The 23,348-nt window shown below is 41.4% G+C and overlaps 1 protein-coding gene across 1 annotated transcript in view; it reads right to left on the bottom strand.

Annotated features, from left to right (window-relative positions):
- lgr4 (leucine-rich repeat containing G protein-coupled receptor 4) overlaps positions 1 to 23,348 on the bottom strand; it is a 94,133-nt gene that overhangs the window by 57,539 nt on the left and 13,246 nt on the right. Inside the window, exon 2 of the mRNA XM_084307539.1 lies at positions 5,490 to 5,561. Within this exon, the coding sequence (XP_084163665.1) occupies positions 5,490 to 5,561 (72 nt within the window). The remainder of the gene's footprint in view (positions 1 to 5,489; positions 5,562 to 23,348) is intronic.

Below are 23,348 nucleotides of genomic sequence, written 5' to 3' on the forward strand. Positions count from 1 at the left end.
AAATCCTCTTTCAGTGCCTCTGTGCCTGTTTTCATAGGCAGTTAGCCTCTGGTATGCGTGCCATTAGCATTATCCACGCTTCTAGGCCTCTTTTCTTTTGGAAAGAATGATATTAAAAAAAAACAAAATTAAAAAATTATACTTTTTTTTTTTTTTTTTTTATTATTATATTCGACTAAGAGGTTGGCCAGTCGACTACGGCCCCTTTCGACCGATTAGTCGACTAATCGATTAATAGGGGTCAGCCCTAATATATATATATATATATATATATATATATATATATATATATATATATATATATACACACACACACTATAGCTATATAGTAACTTATTATACAATATTATTTAATATATTATTATTATATATAATGTAAACAAAGTGCAATACCAAGGTCGCTGTTTGACAGCATTACAGATTCTGCCCCTAACCTAAAATGCCCTTGTTTGTCATTTCACACCCCAATGTCATGAGAGAGCGGAGCCAGAGACATCAAACGACCAGTCGCCGCTGCGACGCTTACTGTGTTCATTGTATCTAGAGAAAATCCTATACGGGTTCAAGCATATAAACATGTGAATTGTGGAGGAATGGCCGGGCATATCTGTCATCACAGCTGCTGGGCTGTGTTGTGCTTTGGGGCAGGATAGGAAGAGCGAGTGAAGGAGGGTTGCGTGACTATGAGCGAGGGAATGTTCCTTCCTCCTCTCCTGTTTGGGTAGGTCCCTCTCTCTTTTCACCTACCTGTGTATCTTTCTCTCTCTCTCTCTCTCTCTCTCTCTCTCTCTCTCTCTCTCTCCCCCCTCTTTGCCCTCGGGTGTGTTGGCTCACTGACATCGTTGCAACCCTGGAGCTACGAAGCCATCCACTAAAGAGTTCACTCCGACAAGGCTGAAGATTTGTTCGACGGGGAAAGGTTAAACAAACACACACACGGGCTAAGGATATCTGTCAATCACGGCGCTTCCCTTCAAAAAAGACGCCTGCCGAAGATGACAAGCCCGTCCGTTCCAATTGCTTAACCCCTTCACCGCCGCACTACCAAACGGTTAGCCCTTTCACTGCGACAATACACAGAAGGTTAACCCTTTCACTGCCACACGACGGCAGGTTAACCCTTTCACTGCCACACTACAGAAGGTTAACCCTTTACTATCACACTACCGACGGTAACCGGAGTGCACGTCTCACCGTAATATGTGCTCGCGGAAAGCCCTCAACCCCCCCCCCCCCACTCGTGTACGGTAACAAGTAACGTTTGGTAGGAGAAGAAGTAGCAGAGGCGGCTAGGCTGGGCAAGTAATATTTTTTTGCCGTGTTGCCATGGAAACCATTGTTTTGCCGTCTTCCTTCCTGCCACGCATTCCGCCACACGGTGCGATGAAAAGTAAATTGGCCTTCGACAAAGAAGATTGAAGTAGTGCTTGGAACAGAAAGGAGGGGGTGGGGGGTAAAGACTGACTGGTCGAGATGAAAGATGCACAGGAAAGAAAAAGAGAAGAAAAAAAAACGTAAAAGAAAACACAAGCTCCACAAAAGAGGCCTGGAGCTGGAAACCACTGGAGTAAAGCTCACTTACTGGTCATCTTGCTTTGTGAGCCGGGCTGCATGTCACCTGATACCAGGTAGACAGATTATATCTCTCCACTCTCGCAGCGGAGTCAGACAGAGGGGTATTTAAAGAGTAGAGAAATGACAAACAGCCACCGAGATTAGATTATGGCCGGTTGAATGGGAGCAGCTCCCAGATAATAGCTTCAAAAACTAACAGGACATGTTTTGTGATCACATCAGAAAAAAGGGGGGGGGGGGTAAATAAAGAAGCAGTCTCACATCGAGCCATGTTTTTTTTTGTTTTAGTTTCTTACTGTACCACTATTCGATTCAACCAAACATACCTGTTCATACTTCACTGACTCATACTCTTTGCACATAATTGCACAGCCCTGGCCTGGCCTATTCCTCTTTTATCTTTATTGTAAATTCTCAGATTCTATTGTGCTATATTTCATTTAGTTTATATCCCATTTAATATTATTCAACCTCTTATTTACAGTTGTAGAGCCCAGGGCCCTCATTTATCAACGTTGCGTATGCACAGATATGTGCGTAACCCGTGCGTACGATCATTTCTAAGCAAAGTGTGGGACTTATCAATTTGAACGTGTGCTTGACTTTGTGCGTATATCTACGCTCAGCTCTGACCGTGCGTACTTGGCGCCCAGCGGTAGAATATGGATACTGCAGACGGACGGCATATGCTTTCATCAGTTTCATGCATTAGTTTCAACACGGAAATAAGCTTTCGTTCATTAGTTTGACTGACGTGTTCTGTATGACCCCCGTAATTCATTATAGTTAATTGTAAAATAGCGACAGTAGTGTAATTATGGTCAAAACCCTATAAATATCATTTGGAATAATAGGTCTTTCTTTCTGAATGAATGCAGCATGGTTTATATATAGCGTTATCGGAATATACGGGGTGTACTGACTGCGCTCCGCGTAACTCAACTCGTTATTATTTTGCACATAGATTGCAGAAATACGGGAATGTTTTGATTATATTTAAAAGGCTTTGCCATTGTTAAACGAAATGAGTGGAATTTCGAAGCTGTAAGCAGAATACAAGTCATATGAACACCCACGATATAGTGTTCTTCCCCCTTCCTACTGTATAAGAAAGAATTAAAAACGCATTGCAACGAGAACAGAGGTTATTTGTTGAGTTTATGTGTATTACAAAACCCTTGCAATAAATGTGTCTTAAATTAATGAAAAGCATACATGCTCTGGATATACAGGTAGCATATATCGTGTGGGTGATATGACTTGTATTCTGCTTACATAACTTCGAAATTCCACTTATTTCGTTTTACAATGTCAAAGCCTTTTAAATATAAATCAAAACGTTCCCGTATTTCTGCAATCAATGCGCAAAATAATAACGAGTTGAGTTCTAACAAAGAACGTATTACATGCTGGGTAGGCTGATAGGCTAAACTGTAAATGAAATAGCCTATAACATTATAAAGGATAGGCTATAATAGCAGGGTCTTCCCAACCTTTATTCCCCAGAGCCCCACGATTCCTGGGAGACATATAGGAATATTATATGATATAAAGGTATACTGGTCCGTCAGCGAGGAGATAGCCCACAGCGGATAGCCATTAAATGCCATTTGAGAATATAGGCTATTAATGCAAAACGACGGCCTATAGCCTATACATATTATTTAATGTTTTCATAAGCGTAAAGATACAACAGCTAGATTAACGATCAAGTTAGTTTACTGTGCAGGCTTCGCAGGGCTGTGCCATGTGCTATTATATATGCGCAAGTTACTGTTGCATAATGTAGGCAATGGCTGCTATTATATGTCATTCATATAGGCTACCTAATACCGACAACAAAATAGATTGTATGCCTTTACAAATCATATTATACCCGGTAGCCAATCGAACAAAACTAATAAAGGCATTCATATTCCAGCATGGTTATAATGACACACCAACGCCAAACAGTGGTTAACGGTCTTTATTAGTATTTTGAGCTGTCCAGGCAGAATTGCAGCAATGGTCTTAGGGAGTCGTTGATATCTGACATCACCGTGTACAAGTCCGCCAGCCTTTTATTTATCCCATAACACGGGTTGTGTCTTCTTGGTTCGACAGTGCCTCCGTGAACAATCTCACTCGTGGAGTTTCTCAGAGTTCGCTCGGGTTCAGGGTTTCCGTTAGAAAAAATTGTTGCCAGCCTCAGTGTCCGGTAGATTTCAATCTACCGGTCAAATGAGAGAAATTCCGGTCAGAGTTTATTGAGCTTAAAAACAATTGATAGGCAGGCTATATAAAGAATGACATCCTCAAGGCATGTAGATTTATAATATTTTAACTTAAAACTAGGCTACTTTTGCGTATACAGTCATTATATTCCAAATAAAATAAGTCCCGAGACTCCGTGCTGCTGCTGACTTTAAATCAAATAGGTGTCTGTGGGCAGTCGGCCCGACATTAATAAACAGCAGTCTGTTATAATCACATTTTTATGAGCTAACAAATTCCGTTATATTGGACATTTGTATTAATTATATCAAGCGAAGAACTGAGAAATTTGGCAGAGAGAGACGGCAACATTATCGTGGGTTTGCGTGATGAATCTCCACCTCCCAACAACTTATTTGCGAGAGTATGCCGCTGCAGAGCCGCAGATTCAGCTGTTTTCAGGCCCTATCTGGGGACCGCTCAGCAGCGCCCCCCACCCAACAGCTGAATTGCCAATGGCTGAATTGGAGTATTGCACTGTGCCGGTACAGCTGGTGGGTTCTGTGGCTCTGCAGCTGCATGCATTCGCAAACCCAGCACTAAGCTCTCGCTGACAACGTCGTTGTCATTATTAGACCTGCTTGGTGAAGCAACGATGAAACAAATGTAATGATTGTTTCGTTCATCGCATAGGCTATTTAATTTTAGCCTATTTTAATACAATTCAAATAATCAAATTGTGCTTAGAGGGAATTATTTTCAAAGGACATTATGACCGGAGAGATTAAATATGTCGGACTTCAACAGATTTTGGCGGTCAAATACCGGTAATTACCGGCTAACGGAAACCCTGCTCGGGTTAGTCCATTATTGCACATCCCATGGGGGGTGTTTCATTACCATATATGGATAATCATGCACGAGCATTGACGGTAAGAACAAATGGTATTTATCAATACGGAGTGTGCGTAGGACCCATGTACGCACGGTTGATAAATCCCGATATTTCAGTGCGTACACACATTCTAAATTCCGTGCGTAGGAACGGAAATAGAACACTTTCTACGCAACGTTGATAAATGAGGGCCCTGGCCTATATTTAATTTCATTTCATTATTATATTATATTCTATTGTGCTCAACTTAGTTCATATTTCATTTTATTTTACTCCACCTCTTTATTGTATTATCTGTCTGTTAATGTCTGTCCGCTAATGTCGCACCGATAACGTCCAAAGCAAATTCCTTGTATGTGAAAACTACTTGGCAAATAAAGACCTTTCTGATTCTGATTTAAAAAGGCTAGCGATTCTCGATAGCATGTGTGTGGACACTTTAAGAAAATAACTTGTTGTGATTGTTGTATATATAGTTAGTAACAGCAAGTATAGCATAGGGACATAGAAGATAAACTGCACATTGTATAGGAATGTACATAGGATCCAGTGCCTTTAAGCAATTTATTAACATATCTATTTACCATGTCTATTCTAGTTATCTTTTTATTATTATTATTACTATTACTATTGTTTTATTGCACAATGGAAGTGGGCATGGCCAACCGCATGTCACTGTATGCCCTGGTATGTATGTGATGAATAAAACTCTTGAATCTTGTAATAATATGTTTTCAAAAGCAAATCTGGTGCATTTCATTAACCCAGTAATGCCACACGGAGGGGGAGGAAAAACAAGTTAACAACAGCTCAAAGCGGTACTCACAGTTCTTCCAGGTAGGGGAAGCTTCTGAACACCGACGCTGGCAGCTCCGTGATGTTGTTCATGCTCATATCACTGTGAAAACAGAGAAAAAAGGAAATGATCAAGACGGGATATTTTTTCATTTTATTTTATTTAACCTTTATTTAACCAGGAAGTCCCATTGAGATACAAGATCTCTTTTGCAAGGGAGACCTGGCCAAGATGACAGCAATAACATTTGCAATATATCAGACGGCAATAAAATGCGCGGTACATCACACAAGAACATAAAAAAAGTGCATGTATACAATATACAATACATGTAAACACAAAAACACAAAACAGAATAGTCTACATAATAGTAAAAGTGTATGACAGTCAAATACAGGGTAATACAGTAATTTTGCAGTTTTGGAGTTGGGACCCGACTACAGAAAGCAGCGACATTCTTCTTGTAGGAAGTTACGTAATACAGATTTAAATTTGCCAAGAGAGACCAGGGTATCTAAGTGGATATTGTCCTGTAGCCCATTCCATGCCCAAGGTGCGAAGCTTGAAAAAGCTGTTTTCCTAGTAGTTCCTAGTAGTTCCTAGTGTGTATCTTGTGTACCTGGTATAGTAGCTGCTAAGCTATTATAGAAGTTCAGTACCGCCCGTGTGGACTGAGGCATGTAAAAGAAGCCTATTTTATTTTGGTCCTTGGGCCTGGAATGACCTCCAGACATCGTCTCAAATTGGCCTCTCCGATCTCCTTGTATCGTTTTAAACCAAAAATATCGGAAATCCTTTCCACCTGCTTTGATGTTGAAGCTATCGTTTTATTGTGCTTGTATTTTTTTTAAACTGAATTTGACTGTTCATTTAAAATATTGGTTGTATGGTAGTCTACTCTATGTGTATTATGTCTTGTTATGTATGTTTTGTCATAATTTGTGTTTGCCTTCTTGGCCAGATCACCCTTGAAAAAGAGACCTGTTTAAAAAAAAAAAAAAAAAAAAATCTGGTTAAATAAAGGTTTGATGATGATGTAAAACATTTAAAAAGGTAGAACAACAAACACAACATGCAGCACCCAGATGTTTATTTTTTTATCAATACTGAGAAACCGCAAGGGACACGTCACCCCGACCCTGTGGCCTTTGTTGGTTGTTGGCTTGTGGGCCTGCATGGCCAAAACAGGTCCCAGACAAAAGGAGAGAGAAGCCTGGAAGAAGAAGAAGCCTCCTCGTCAGCCTCCGGGGCTTTTCAAGCCAACGTGAAGAAAGAAACAAGACGTGTCGCAGCATGAAAACTATGCACTCAGCGACGTCGTCTGATTTTCTCTCCTATCCGCCTAATATACGAGCGCCGCCGTATTGTGCAGAAGACGAGAGGTCTTTCCGTGGAGACAGATCTGAGAAAGGGGTGTCCGTTTATTTTCAAGGGTCTAGACTTTTAAAAAGTCATTATATACAATCCTTAATGATGCAGCCTTCTCGACCGTGCGCGCGTGTGTGTGTCGTCGAGGGTGGAGGTCTCTCTCTCTCTCCTCTGCCTGAGGCGCACAGTCGTCATGTTCTGCGTTTGTGAAACTAACAAAAAAACTGAAAACTGTTCTCTTTTAGCGGTGGATCACTCGGCCTGTGAGCCGATGAAGAGCACAGCTAGATGTGAGAACTGATGTGAACAGCAGGGCGTGTTGATCATTGACACTTTACCAAAATATGTTAAAAACAACAGCCTATCGTTTTTTGTTTTATATAAAAAGACGACTTTACCAAAATATGATAAAAAATATATAACAGCCTACATTGAATAAAACAGTGTGTTTTATCATCATTATTTTCAAATACAATTATTTTCTTTATAAAAACATGATTTGGTCTTCAAAAAAGTATTTTTCTAAATAATCGTCTAGCTGACCAGGAAATGAGTTAAAAGAGAATGGAGGTTGTTAACGTGAGTGTCCGTCTGTCTGAGGATCTCATTTAGGGAGATGCGGAGAAGGGAGAAAGTCGCTAGAAGCGTCTACATGATCTGCGCAATTATTCGACTAAAATGTCCCCTCGCGGAACGTGTGAACGAGCGAGACCCCACAATTTGCGGCAGTCCGTACGCTGTGCGCCGTGGGAAGAACAAACCGCCCCCGACATCAGTTATATCCATTCCGTCTCAGGTGCTGACTGAGGGAGGCTACCGGTCCACGGAGACAGAACTCTGGATCAGGTGCACTGAGGGAGGCTACCGGCCCACGGAGACAGAACTCTGGATCGCTCATCTTGATTAGGAATCCCTTCAGTGGCTTCAAAGGAGACACCCGCACGCAGCAGATGTGGGGAGATGGTACACAACCACCATGAGTAAAGAAACATCCTGGATTCACTAATGAAGCAACCCCCCCCCCCTGAGGAACCATCTTGGATTTCACTACCAGGCCTCTCCAGAGTCTTGTGTGGGCCCCTGAATCATCAAAGGATCATATTGCTTTGCCTCTTCAGTCTCTCTCCAACACACACACAAGCCACAAAAGTGGCCCCCCATCAGACGCTCTCATCACCCCTGCCACCTTTCTCCCATCTCCATTTACCTGCCCATATCTAGTTCCCATACTGGCTTTTGTATATACAGTACGCCGGGTCGATCCACCCCTACCCTTTATTCATCCACTGCCAACTCCTTTGGTGGCGCCCTGGTACCACCATCGCGGGCCAAGCCACTGCTGGTGGTCACATGGATACATTCTGCCTCGCTGGTGGGCGGGCGCCCTTATGCCCCCATCCCGAATGCCGTCATCCAGATCGTCGAGCGGTTAGGAACCGTGTGTGCAGGGCAGGGAAAGATGGGCGGGGGGGGGTTCCTCGATGCTTCTATCAATCGTCCTGCTTCCCTGCTTTGCTCATCAAGGAGCCCTGGCCCGTCCCTGTCGAGGATCGACGAGGAGGACACTCGAGAAACGCAGCTGTGATAAACAGAACCAAAAACTACAAACTGGTATCAATAAACTTCCCGTCCCCATAAGCATTTGGTGATGTGTTCGTGAGAAAAATCTATTTCGCCGCATGATACGGGAGAGCACAAAATATTTTGGGTGAAAAGTAAAATACTAGCCTAGATACCAAGAGGGGTCGCTTTAAAAGAAAGAAAATAAATGACTTTAATCAACACACTGATCCAGAGGAAGTGTTCAACACACTGACCCAGAGGAAGCTCAACGGTGTCTGTCTCTGCAAGTCTCACTCTCAACAGAACAAAAGAAAAAGAAGGCAATCTGATTCTGAATCAGCCCATCAGGTTATAGGGAAATACTGTATATCAATCCGGTTGTACGCTTCTCGTTGTGTTACTGTAGTAGATCTGATCATGCTGCATCAACAACAGCCCTCATACAGGTTCATGTGGATTATGTGTGAGAAGGAATCTGTAACTTTATTCCAACAGTGTTCTTTCATGGCAATTCGATATCATGTAGGCTGCAGTATGCTTAAAAAAAATAATAAACCCAGAAACCATGCAATATTTAAAGGGTTAGAAAACACAACTAAAGCGAAATCAGTCCACGCGTATTCGTTGCGACGACACCAACATGTATCACTTTCACCCGATAGCGCCACAACGCCGGCTACTTCTCCCCTGCTCGCGAAACAACAAGGAGGACGACGACGTCGCTGGGATCTGTGGAAAGTCGGTAGCCTAAGAGCGAGTCACTGGAGTGGCCTGGTTACGGTTAGAACCTGAGCCTGGTTTAATTTCCCCCTCGACAATTACACAGGCCACTTGTGTTTGTCTTCAGACCAGATGAGGTCCAAACCGAGGCCACACAACAGCCACAAGACAGGGCTCCACAGAACAGGCTGAAGGGGAAATGTGACATCGAGGGAGCGCCTGAGCGCACAGAGCAGAGAACGGTCCCAAACCGAGGCGTGTATGTGGTATGTATGTGTGGGTGGCTGAGACACTCTCTCTCCCTCTCGCTGGCATGGAACCACAGGAGAAACGGGAGGGGAGGGGAGGGGACAGGGAAGTTACTGTGTCAACATCAGTCTGTCAGGGATTGACGAGGCCAAGACTAATAGGCCCAAGTCAGATAGAGGTTTGGAAAAGTGGAGGTAACTTGTATATCCTTCCCCCCGTGCTGATTTCCAGATGGTGAGAGAGTGGAGTGAAATTCAAAATGGCAGCGTTTTGGAATGATCACCTATAAGTGCTACTATATAATGTGACGCACGCTGCATATATAGCTAGCGTGACTCTGAGCGCATTAAGTTCACCGCCTGCTCGTGGCGTGAGAGAGAGAGTGAGAGAGTGAGTGCCTTGTTAGTACCTTCCACAAACTCATCATCACATCGTTAAGTCAGCTCTCTACCTCTGCCCCAAACAAGTGACAGACGGAGAGGAAAATAAACACTTTAGGTCTACTTGCCATTTGCCGGAGCAATCCTCTGTTGTTCCGAATAATCCAACCATGTAATAATCCATGAAATCACGCTTTAGGGTTCCCCCCCCCCAGGGTTGAATACTGAATAACTTGAGGGGAACTTTGCCAAAAGAAACAATGCCCGGGTTCTTTTGCGCATAATCTCACTCGCATCCAAAAGCTATAAAAACCGTTTCGCACACGTTCATTTAGTTTGACATTGTTAGTGAGTGTCAATGAGTTTGAACGTGGGCCACCAGTGATGTCATCCGGGGTCATTGAATCCTTGTGTTGTGTTAATTACAGCTCAACGAAATGATAAAAGCTAGCATTAACCCTGTAAGGCGAGGTATTGCTATTTTTGTCCCCATCCACGTCATTTTATGGAGCTGTAATTTACACAACAATGATTCAATGTCCCCGGTGACATCACTGGTGGCCCACTTTTAAACTCAATAACAATTTCAAACTAAATGAACGTGTGCAAAACGGTGTTATAGCTTTTGGATGCAAGTGAGATTATGCGCAAAAGAAACCGGCATTGTTTCTTTTGGAAAAGTTCCCCTCAAGTTATTCAGTATTTAACACAGGGATTCAATGTCCCCGGTGACATCACTGGTGGCCCATTTTCAAACTAATTTACTCCCAATAACTAAACTAAAAGGAATGTGTGCAAAAGTGTTTAGAGGTTTTGGATGTGTGTGAGATCATAAAGTTCCCCTTTAAATATTAAATAAAGCTCCTGATGATAGCATTTAAAAAATGTAGGGTCCGGGATCGTGCGCAACGCAACACATGCACAACGACCAAGAGATTTTGAATTCTAAATATTATTACAATGATGTAATTATCCACAGGTGACTTTTGCATCCTCTTTTCCCATGACTAAATCCCAAATGACAAAAACCTGGGAGTGATTAAGAATAGCATTTAAAAGTTACGATAGCCATCCTGGCTATCCCAGTACAAACAACACAGGCGTTAATTTTGCACTGAAGTACGGATCGTGAACTCTGACTTAAAGGGGAACAACCCAATTTAAGAACGTATGTAGTCCAAGACAGGCCAAAATATTAGTGTATACGGTATGAAAAACTCCTAGACGGCTCCCAGGGGTTCTCAATCTTTTTTTTTCCACTACCCCATTTTGTTTAGGATTTATTTTGGCGACCCCACACTTAATGTATCGCGTAATTTCAACATGGAATTAAGGAATATCAAAATAAAAGCACTAGGGATGTCCGATATTATCGGCCGACGGATATTATCGGCCGATATCGGCAGTAAAATGTGATATCGGAAAATATCGGTATCGGTTTAAAAAAATTTAAAACAATAACAATATTTGTTATATATATATCCAGTGAAATTATTAGTTACCTGAAATTATTCAGTTTTTTGGGGGGGGAAACCCTGCATATATCGGTATCGGTTGATATCGGTTGATATCGGTATCGGAAATTAAGAGTTGGACAATATCGGAATATCGGTATCGGTAAAAAAGCCAATATCGAGCATCCCTAAAAAGCACACGTTGTTGTACTTGATTGTGCATATTTATAAGGACATTTTATATAACATTAAATCTAATACACATTAAATTTATAATATAAATTGAATGATAACTCCACAGACACCAATGATGAAGGACCGCAATGGAAACAAGCCTATGGCTTTATTGTGTTTGTTTAATCCTATTGGATTTTTCGATTTTTTTTTAATTTCGATATTCGATATCGATTATTAAAATATAATAACGATATTTATCGTTATCGTTATATCGCCCAGCCCTATGGGAGAGCACTCAAGAGGAATATTCTGGTTCAGACTCGACTGTTTATTATGTGTAGGACCCCCTCGAAAACGAGACAAGCTTCTCCTAAATATATACATTGTATATATAGGAAAGAAATAAGAAAAAAAGCTAAACTAAACATTCGGTCTCATTCATTGTCAATGGTGCAGCTCCATGTATACATTATTACAGGTTTCATTGTTATGGTTTCCGGTTATGGTTTCACTACCACACTATAAAGGGTTAACCCTTTCACCACCACACTACATTTACATTTAAATTTACATTTAGTAATTTAGCTGACGCTTTTATCCAAAGCGACTTACAAGTTCTGTACGACAAGTCATCAGGAAGGGCACAACTCTATCAGCTGAGAAACAATGTTCATCAAAGTGTTGAGTGCTACAGTGTAGGTTAGTATATTAGGACAAGTGCATGACAATAAGGTTAGTTAGGGTTAGATTATTATTATTTATTTATTTTTACTACAGAGGGTTAACCCTTTCACCACCACACTACATAGGGTTAACCCTTTCACTACCACATTACAGAGGGTTAACCCTTTCACTACCACACTACATAGGGTTAACCCTTTCACCACCACACTACAGAGTGTTAACCATTTCACTACCACACTACAGGGTTAATCCTTGTACTACCTCACTACAGGGTTAACCTTTTCACTGCCACACTACCGGGACTTGAAACATATTAAACTATAATAACCCTGGTTGAGAGTTGACAACTTTAATTTGGAAAATGCAGCACAAAAGGACTGGGACAACTTGCTTCAAAATGTATTAGAGGTTAAATCAAAGTTTCCATTTATACTCGTCACAAATTGGCATCAGCCAGTAGCTAGCTAACAAAGCTAATTTGTTACATTAACTACACAGTACTACCACAGTATTCAAAAGGTCACAGACTGTTTATAGCTGGCTGACCCACAAATGATGGTCTTTCACATATGGTCCTAAATCAGATACAGGTCCGATTTGTTTTAAATTATCCGGCCTCCACTGCACAAGATACACTATACAACTAAGGTACCCATGTACATGTCAAAATACTTCCCAAAGGTCAGTGAATACCATGACCACAACACCAGAGGAAGCTCAACAAATCATGTTAAACCCAGATTCGGCTCAAACAAGGGACTAAACACGTTTCGCAAATTATGCCACATCAATGTGGAACGCCCTACCCAAAGCTGTAAAGGAATGTGAATCCCTACCCACATTCAAAACCGCTCTTAAAGAGCACCTACGGGAGGCTGCAATTCGAAACTAGCCACCGTAAATGTCCAAACCCCCCCCCCCACCCCCCACCCCCTCCTAATAGACAGTCTCCTCCCCACCGCATGTATATATTCTCTCCCCACCGTATGTATATTTCTCTCCCACCCACCCACCCCCTCCTAATGTACAGTCTCCTCCCCACTGCATGTATATATTCTCTCCCCACCGTATGTATATTTCTCTCCCACCCACCCACCCCCTCCTAATGTACAGTCTCCTCCCCACTGCATGTATATATTCTCTCCCCACCGTATGTATATATTCTCTCCCCACCGTATGTATATTTCTCTCCCACCCACCCACCCCCTCCTAATATACAGTCCCCTACCCATCATATGTATATACTCTGTCAGGATCTATGGGTAACAGTACTGTATATTTGAATATCGTATATGTCACAAATGTAACAGTACTAAATACCTGTATGTCATGTATGTCCCTATAAATGTAATGCATGTTGTGTATGTCATAAATGTCACTATGAATTGAAAATGGGGGACCCTGATGTAAACAAGACAAACGTCTTTCTCTGGTCTGCATCACCTTAACAATTGTGTGTATTGAGCCGTACTGTATTGTACCCATCCTTCAATCTGTTAAATAAAGTTTTCATTCATTCATTCGTTCAACTTGTAAATTAAACCATAAACTGTGACGTCAGTGTCCTCCCGTGTTTACGTCAATCATCGTTATTGTTAATTTTGCGCATGCGGGTCAGTCCAAGAGTGTGACCGATTCACACTGGAATCTGATATTGGCCAACATTTTTTAAAACATAATGTGAACAGCCAAAGAAAAAAAATCCGATCAGAGCAATAAATCCCAATTGAGCACCAAGACGTAGCAGTGTGAACGTAGCCAAGAGACATTATGCAAGAGCCAGTTGATCATAATAGAAATGGGAGGGGGACAGGATCTATGAAATGGATTAAAGCATCTGCATTATGCTATAATAGCAGCGGCACAGGCGGTATGGTCTTGATCAAAGCAAAGTTATAGCTCCACCTGCATAAATATAGTGCTTTTATCCAAAGCGCTTTACAATTTGTTCCTCACATTCACACACCGACGGAGGAGGCGACCATGCAAGGTGCCAGCCTGCTCATCAGGAGCAGTTAGGGGTTAAGTGTCTTGCTCAAGGACACTCCCGACACGCTGACTGGGAGGAGCGGGAATCGAACAGGGAACCTCCGGATTACCAGATGACTGCCCTACCTCCTGAGCCACTGTCGCCCGTGCATCTCTGATGAAAATCAAGCATCCTTTTGTGCCACGTTCCCAAAGGTATTATAGACCCTTTCAGGAGAATTACATTGATGTTCCGTTGCTGTTCCGTTGCTGTTCCGTTGCTGTTCCGTTGCATTCCGTTGCTGTTCCGTTGCCAGGGGAACAAGCCTGTTTATTTCCCGCCAGCTACTGTATTAACAAACGATGCGACAGGAAATAGAAAAGGGGCCCATTTATAATGTTTATGTTGTCAAGTTAGAAGAGGTCTATGGACGACCGAATGAAGCAGCCTCCCAAAGAGTCTTATTCCCGACGAGCATACGCTTCTCCCGGCTTCCTCGTTGTAAGTCTGAGCCACGATCACGTGATCGATCATCACTATAGCCTATATATTGTGCCTTTTTTCATTTATAGCACAAATGTAATCTAAATACAGTATTGCTAGGCCTTATATCTATTATGTAATGATGTATATTTTTAGTTCACCAATATTACAACTATAGTGTTTCCAAAGGCAAGGCAAGTGATTTATGGACTTTCTCTCACTCTTCATAAAAGCGGGTTTGAGTGGAGGGACTGATGTAAGATAAGATAAAACGTCATTGTCCGCTCACACAAAAGTTTGTCTCGTACCACATGTTCCATCCATCATCATGATAATATCATACAAGCTATAAGAACATCTGCATGATCACCCTTCATCCATCATCATAATAACATCATACAAGATATAAGAACATCTGCATGATCACCCTTCATCCATCATCATAATAACATCATACAAGATAAAACATCTGTATGATCACCCTCCAGCAGTAGGGATGCACCGATCCGATATTGGTATCGGCCGCCGATATCAGTAAAATAGCTGGATCGGGTATCGGTAAAAAAAAGAAAATATATCGGATTTTTTTTTAATAATAAATAAAATAAGAAATAACCATTCAGTACATTTGTTAAATTTGTTAATTCTGTTACATTTAGTTTCACTAAGTTAGGAAAGTAATGTTTTAAGTCAAGCCTGATGTTGCCTTGCACAAAAGAATGATCCCAGTCTCTTCCACACATGACAGTGAGGCATAAAGTTTATTAATTGAATGAATGAAGTTTATTTTCTGTCTTTGTTTACAACCAATCAAAAACACACTTGTGATCCTTTACAATTCTTAAAAACAAAATATATTTTAATATAAAAAAAAACATGGATTAAATTATTTTTTTCTTTTTTACTTTTTTGGAAAAAGAAATTGGACAATGGGTATCGGATCGGTATCGGTATTGGCCGATACCCAAACCCAGGTATCGGTATCGGGACTGAAAAAGTCGGATTGGTGCATCCCTATCCAGCAGTCATTGAAATTACATACATCTGCATGATCACCCTCCAGCAGTCATCAAAACATATTTAGCAACATCTGAGAAAACACAGAAGTGCAACAAGTACAGAAAACCTATGTCTGTCATGACTGAGATATAATGTCATGATGACTGAGACACTGTCATGACTGAGATATACTGTAATGATGACAGACATACTGTCATGACTGAGACATACTGTCATGACTGAGATATACTGTCTGTCATGACTGAGATATACTGTAATGATGACAGACATACTGTCATGACTGAGACATACTGTCATGACTGAGACATACTGTCATGACTAGGGATGTCCGATATTATCGGCCTACCGATATTATCGGCCGATATCGGCATTAAAATGTGATATTGGAAAATATCGGTATCGGTTTAAAAAAAAAATATATATATATTTTTTTAACATTTCTATAACCTTTATTTACCCAGGCAAGCAAGTAAGAACAAATTCAGATTTTATTTATTGTCAAAAGTATGCATAATGTTGTGTTAATTCCACAACAAGAGATATGTAATGTTAATTACCTGAAATTATTACATTTTTGGGGGGGGGGGAACCCTGCATATATCGGTATCGGTTGATATCGGAAATTAAGAGTTGGACAATATCGGTATATCGGTATCGGTAAAAAAGCCAATATCGAGCATCCCTAGTCATGACTGAGACATACTGTCATGACTGAGATATACTGTCATGACTGAGACATACTGTCATGACTGAGATATACTGTCATGACTGAGACATACTGTCAGATATACTGTCATGAGCTGCAGCAATTTTCACTGCGGTCCGCTTTTTTCAGTGTGTCCAAAATAACCCAGATGACTTGCGCACAGGCCGCATCATTGCTACATGTTGGGTTTACATTCAACCTTAGCAACGTTGTACACCGCATTGAACTTGATGATTATCACCGCCTCCTCTGGTGATCAGCTGGCCACATCTTGAGCCCTCTGGCCACATATTGAGCCCCCTTTGGGACATGCACTGGACTCCTGGCCTTAATGGCATAGAAATGTCTGTCCGAATGCGAACATTCAAATTACATTGAGATTATTTGGCGTGGAGTTTACTAGAGGTGGGAATCACCAGAGGTCTCACGATACGATATACTTGAGTCACGATACGATAGTATTGCAATACTAAATATATTGCGATATGCTGAGTATTGCGATATTAATATTGCGATGTATTGCGATTTATTACCTTTTTTCAACTGCAAAACGTTGTCAACATGTTTTATCTAATAAAATAAAGTTCAGTCTGTTCATCTCACTTCAATCATTTTTATTGCAGAACATGGTATTTTCTCAAGCAGACAGATGTCAACACTGTAATCTGTGTTGCATGTACCTGACAAACTGAACTGTTTGTATTACATATTCCAACTTAACTGAATGCACACAGTGTGTGTGGACTACTGTACTATTACAGGTATTGAAATGAACAATGCAACTTCCTTATACAAAATTATTATAATCTTTTTAATATTTTTTTTTATTTAATTTTTTTATAAATAATTAAATATCGATACTTGGTGTCCCTGTATCGATACAGTATCGCCACGCAAAGTATCGCGATACTACTACGTATCGATATTTTCCCCCACCACTAGAGTTTACCCTCCCAGCACCCAAGTCCTAAGTGCGCATAATGTCCGAACACAAGCAGTTCATTGTTTGCAGTATTCATACAGCGAGCGAGTGGGCGTATTGATTAATGACTAACCATGTTCCATACACAACAACGTTGTGGACAGATGGCCTTTTCCCACGGATTGTTTTTTTTTAATCCACTTTTTCTCCTTATTTTTCTATTTTTCTCCCATCCCAATTTTGTATTGCCAATTCTCCCCTCCCCTGTCTTGAACGTTGCTAGACTATGCCCCCCACTGGTCGGTTGTAGTGAGGATAGAAGCCTTGCACTACGTGTCCCCTCCGGTACACGAGGAGGCAGCCTGTCGCATCTTTTCACCAGACAGCGCGGACTCTCAGTGGCGAGGAGTAACGCGTGGGAGGCTCACGCTGCCCCCGACACTTCCTGTCTCTGCTGTGCAGGCGTCACCCAACCGACCTGTAGGAGTCGCTGTCCACAACGTCCAATCCCCACCCATCGACTTCCACCCGCTGGCTCTGCCAAATGAGCCAGTACGACGGCCGGCCCAAGTCGAAGGCAATGCCGAGACTGGGATTCGATACCGGAGTCTCTTGCATTGGTGACGAGCGCAATCTCCGCTACGCCACCCAGCCGCATTTTTTCCCCACTGATTGTTAAATGAAAAAAAACATATGGGTTATGGAAACAATGTATACGTCATCTTCAATTTCCTTCCCGACCAAGATACACAAGACATAGTTTCATGGTGTAAAATCCTGTTATTGGTCGCTTATTTCACTTGGTGCGTAATACCGTTGATCCTCTTTTCATACCTTTATTTTAACCCGGAAAAAGTCGAGGTTGCCCTCATTTGCAGGATGTCGAGTTACATTCCATTTAAATAAATATGAAATATTTTTCCGTAGACAGGCGGAGGAGGTACTTTTCCCTTCCTGCGTCGTGCCCGCACTCTACCTATAGGCGCCACCCCTCGCCTAAACCACGCGCAGTATTTCCATTAGGGAAAACCCCACCCACCCACTATACACAGACTTGGCTGACAGGAGGAGCATGTTCAGTGCTAGGCTCACACTACCCAAATGCAGCACTGAACGGCACAGGAAGTCCTTCATTCCAACAGCCATCAGACTATACAATGCATCACTGTGCCTCACTGCATCACTGAGCGGCAGCTCAATAGGGGCAGGAGGCCGCGACTAGCGGCCTCCAGGCTCCAAAACAGGGGGCAGCGACGGCTGCCAGACATTGACCTTGGACTAATAGGAACCCAAGGAGGACAATACACTACCTGAAGCATACTGCACCTTATGCGACACTGTGAATATATATTTCATTTAGTTAGATAGTTAAATTATATTGACCAAATTGTTTACACTGCTCTGTTGTTTTTTACTACCTGTACCCCCCCTTCCCCCATGCTCAGTATATTTTTACTGTATTTATTTCTGTATATTTTATTTCATTCTTATTCTATTTGACTCTACTCTTATCCTAGGCAACTTGATTGATTTGTGTTATTATTCTAATTCGTGACCTGTCCTGTCTAAATGTTTAAATGTTGAGCGATTTGCAGTGTCAAATTTCCCACGGGATAATAAAAGTATTTCTATTCTATTCTATCTACTGTATAACTTTCGAATAGTCTACTGTTCTTAAGACCGAATTAATAAAAAATTTATAGAAAATTAAAGAAAATAAAGATTTCTGTTTCAGTTCAATTCAATTATTCTTTTTAATAGAATGGATCATTAAAATCAAAGGGTATTGCACATAAATAGGCACTTCAGATAATCCTTCAGAACGTTGATCAGCTCAGCTGACCGATAATAAATCAAAATGACACCATTCACCATCATAGCCTATAATAACAGCATTGCATTGGCCTATCAACCGGTTTTAATAAACAAACAGAAACAGTAGCATGTGCATCTTTTAGATCAATTAGGCTATGAAAATTAGGGTGCCTCTAAATATAAAAATTTATTAAATAAGTATAATTATAAAAATTATAAAACATGGCGGCTGGGTGGCGCAGCGGACATTGCGCTCGTCACCAACGCAAGAGACACCGGGTTCGACTCCGGCTGTCGGCGTTGCCTCCGGCTTGGGCCAGCCGTCATACTAACTCAATTGGCAGAGCCAGCGGGTGGAAGTCGATGGGTGGTAATCTGGACGTTGTGGACAGCGACTCCTACAGGTCGGTTGGGGGATGCCTGCACAGCAGAGACAGGAAATGGCAGGGTTAGTGTGAGCCTCCCACACGTTACACCTCGCCAATGAGAGTCCGCGCTGGCAGGTGAAAAGATGTGACAGGCTGCCTCCTTGTGTACCGGAGGGGACACGTGATGCAAGGCTTCTATCCTCCCTACAACCGGCCAGTGGGGGGCATATGCGAGCAACGTTCAAGACAGGGGAGGGGTGAATTGGCACAGTGGAATTGGGATGGGAGAAAAATAGAAAAAGAGGAGAAAAAGTGGCAAACGTTTGGTATCGCCAGTTTGGTATCGCCAGCAAAAGTCGGCCGGCACTGTTCGCAATAAACACAGTACAGTCGTTTGGTGTTCCGTCATACATACCTTAGTCATGCAAACTCTTTAAGCCACTCGAGGTTAAATAAAAGATTTTGTGGCACTGGACAGATTTACGGTGGCAAATGCAGCCAGATTGGTGGCAGTCTGGAGCCCTGCAACACTGTGTGCTGGTAGTGTTGTGTTGTGCAACACTGTGTGTTGGTAGTGTTGTGTTGTGCAACACTGTGTGTTGGTAGTGTTGTGTTGTGCAACACTGTGTGCTGGTAGTGTTGTGTTGTGCAACACTGTGTGCTGGTAGTGTTGTGTTGTGCAACACTGTGTGCTGGTGCTGGTAGTGTTGTGTTGTGCAACACTGTGTGTTGGTAGTGTTGTGTTGTGCAACACTGTGTGTTGGTAGTGTTGTGTTGTGCAACACTGTGTGTTGGTAGTGTTGTGTTGTGCAACACTGTGTGTTGGTAGTGTTGTGTTGTGCAACACTGTGTGTTGGTAGTGTTGTGTTGTGCAACACTGTGTGCTGGTAGTGTTGTGTTGTGCAACACTGTGTGCTGGTAGTGTTGTGTTGTGCAACACTGTGTGTTGGTAGTGTTGTGTTGTGCAACACTGTGTGTTGGTAGTGTTGTGTTGTGCAACACTGTGTGTTGGTAGTGTTGTGTTGTGCAACACTGTGTGTTGGTAGTGTTGTGTTGTGCAACACTGTGTGTTGGTAGTGTTGTGTTGTGCAACACTGTGTGCTGGTAGTGTTGTGTTGTGCAACACTGTGTGTTGGTAGTGTTGTGTTGTGCAACACTGTGTGTTGGTAGTGTTGTGTTGTGCAACACTGTGTGCTGGTAGTGTTGTGTTGTGCAACACTGTGTGCTGGTAGTGTTGTGTTGTGCAACACTGTGTGTTGGTAGTGTTGTGTTGTGCAACACTGTGTGTTGGTAGTGTTGTGTTGTGCAACACTGTGTGCTGGTAGTGTTGTGTTGTGCAACACTGTGTGCTGGTAGTGTTGTGTTGTGCAACACTGTGTGCTGGTAGTGTTGTGTTGTGCAACACTGTGTGCTGGTAGTGTTGTGATGTGCAACACTGTGTGCTGGTAGTGTTGTGTTGTGCAACACTGTGTGTTGGTAGTGTTGTGTTGTGCAACACTGTGTGCTGGTAGTGTTGTGTTGTGCAACACTGTGTGTTGGTAGTGTTGTGTTGTGCAACACTGTGTGCTGGTAGTGTTGTGTTGTGCAACACTGTGTGCTGGTAGTGTTGTGATGTGCAACACTGTGTGTTGGTAGTGTTGTGATGTGCAACACTGTGTGCTGGTAGTGTTGTGATGTGCAACACTGTGTGCTGGTAGTGTTGTGATGTGCAACACTGTGTGCTGGTAGTGTTGTGATGTGCAACACTGTGTGCTGGTAGTGTTGTGATGTGCAACACTGTGTGTTGGTAGTGTTGTGTTGTGCAACACTGTGTGTTGGTAGTGTTGTGATTAGGGCTGAGCCCAAATGTTCGAACGTGTGGACCTTCGGTCGTTACGTTGGCATTCAAATTCTAAATCAACATTCACATTTTTTATTTTTAATAATCTTCTTATTTTCTTTCTGTATTTTTTTTTAAATGTTTTATGTGTATTCATTCTGTTTAAACCAATTGGGGTTTTCTTCACAGTTGCAGATAAAGATTAGGCTACACTAATATTATAGTATTAAAACTGATGAGTTATATTCATTAATGAAAGTTGATTTAATAAAAAAGAAAATACTAATTTAATCAGATTAATCACTTTATTCAAATTGAAAACCCAGACGAAGTTCGAAGCCCAAAAACAGGCTTCGGGGACAGCCCTAGTTGTGATGTGCAAAACTGTGTGCTGGTAGTGTTGTGATGTGCAACACTATAAGTGTTGTGATTAGGGTTGATGTGAAGTTTTGCCATGAATGAACAACGTCGGTATTAACGGTGACACCGGACATTTTACAAAATGACGCTCAATATCTTAACATTATGCGACTACATTGATCCACTGTGTCTGTCCATCTACGTCTTCTTTGAATTCATTTTCAATGAGGTGTATCCATGTGTTGGACAGACAGAGTTGACACTGGGTTCTAATTTAAAAAATAAACAAACAGACGGTAATACCTTCCATCAATCAATCAGTGCATTGATGGATCAATGTAGCCGTTTTACCGCCAACATACTTTTGCTGGTCTGGACTGGTCCTCTGAGCTTCTCTCCAGTCGAGCTGCCGCAGGGTTTAAATCCAAAAAGATTGCCAAATCCTCCGCCATCGTTGTGTAACCTGTTGTCTCATCTCTAGAGCCTTTGTTTCTCTGCTTCATTGTGAAGTTAAATCTACTCTAGAAGTGAAAGTGAAACTTAAGCTATTCTGTACTGTGACTCAGCTGCACAGCTCTGCTGTCTGACTAAGATAACATGCTTAGTATTTTACTTAGAGGTTTTTATTTGATGAACGTGGGCACCGATATGCAAAAATGAACTAAATGGATTTTATTTCCATGCGACCCCACATGGTGAAGTTAAAACATCACCGTCTTATCCAAACTGTGGAACGAGTTGCCCCCCACCCCACATTAGGCTGGCCCCAACGCTCCCAGTGTTTAAGTCCCATCTTAAAACACATTTCTTCTCCCTAGCTTAAAAAAAAATTTACAGTCTGCTGCCGTCATTTTGTTTGTAGTTCTGTGTACTTTTGTTTGTAGTTCTGTGTACTTTGTATTGTGTTTATGCGTTTTTTTTTTACTATATTATGGTTTTTACTGTGAAGCACTTTGGTCAACCATGTTGTTTTTAAACATGATATACAAATAAAGTTAGATTGGATTGGATTGGATTGGATTCCCGCCACCTGAAAAGTATGTGTGCACAATTCGGGAAAACCGCATGATTCAATTTAGATTCTTGGGAGGTCACAATATGATTCAATATAGGCATAGATTTGATTCCAGATTGCGGTTACTTTTCACATTTAACTGCAGTAGACACTTTGATAGATCTCAAAGAAAATAAATCACACCGAATCAAATGTAAACCTTTTACTCAAAGTAGGCTAAACCTTGTTTAAGATTTTATTTCCAGTTTAGGTCACTCGATATGAAACATGAATACAATCATTTGAACATAGACATGTTACTGGCAGTCTTCTGCTAAATCAAAGCAAGGCAAAGAAAATAGATTTTTGGAATGTTTGAATCGATTCAGTAGAGATAGAAAGAATTTCAAGAAGAAGGTTGGCACAACATCACACTGCCAGGGTTTGGAGGTCAATGCCAACTGGGACAACCCATACTAAAATATGTATTCATAGTATTATTCAATTCTTATCATATTATTATTCTTCTTCTTCTTATTATTATTATTATTATTATTATTATTATTATTATTATTATTATTATTATTATTATTATTATTATTATTATTATTATTATTATTATTATTATTATCATTACTACTTCAGCCGCTATTGCTTAAATACAACTTTCAATTATACAGATTCCAATTAAGCATTGACTTTATATTAGAAAGTTGTTATAAATGAGTCGCTGAAGAAAATATAAAATAATATCCACATGCATTCAAATGTTTGCAGTGCACAATTTTCATTTTGGGAAGTCACAAAGCGATGTGTTCCGTGTGCTGTATGGATGACT

Source organism: Notolepis coatsorum, assembly GCF_963971535.1.
Source record: "Notolepis coatsorum genome assembly, chromosome: 2".
NCBI lineage: Eukaryota > Metazoa > Chordata > Actinopteri > Aulopiformes > Paralepididae > Notolepis > Notolepis coatsorum.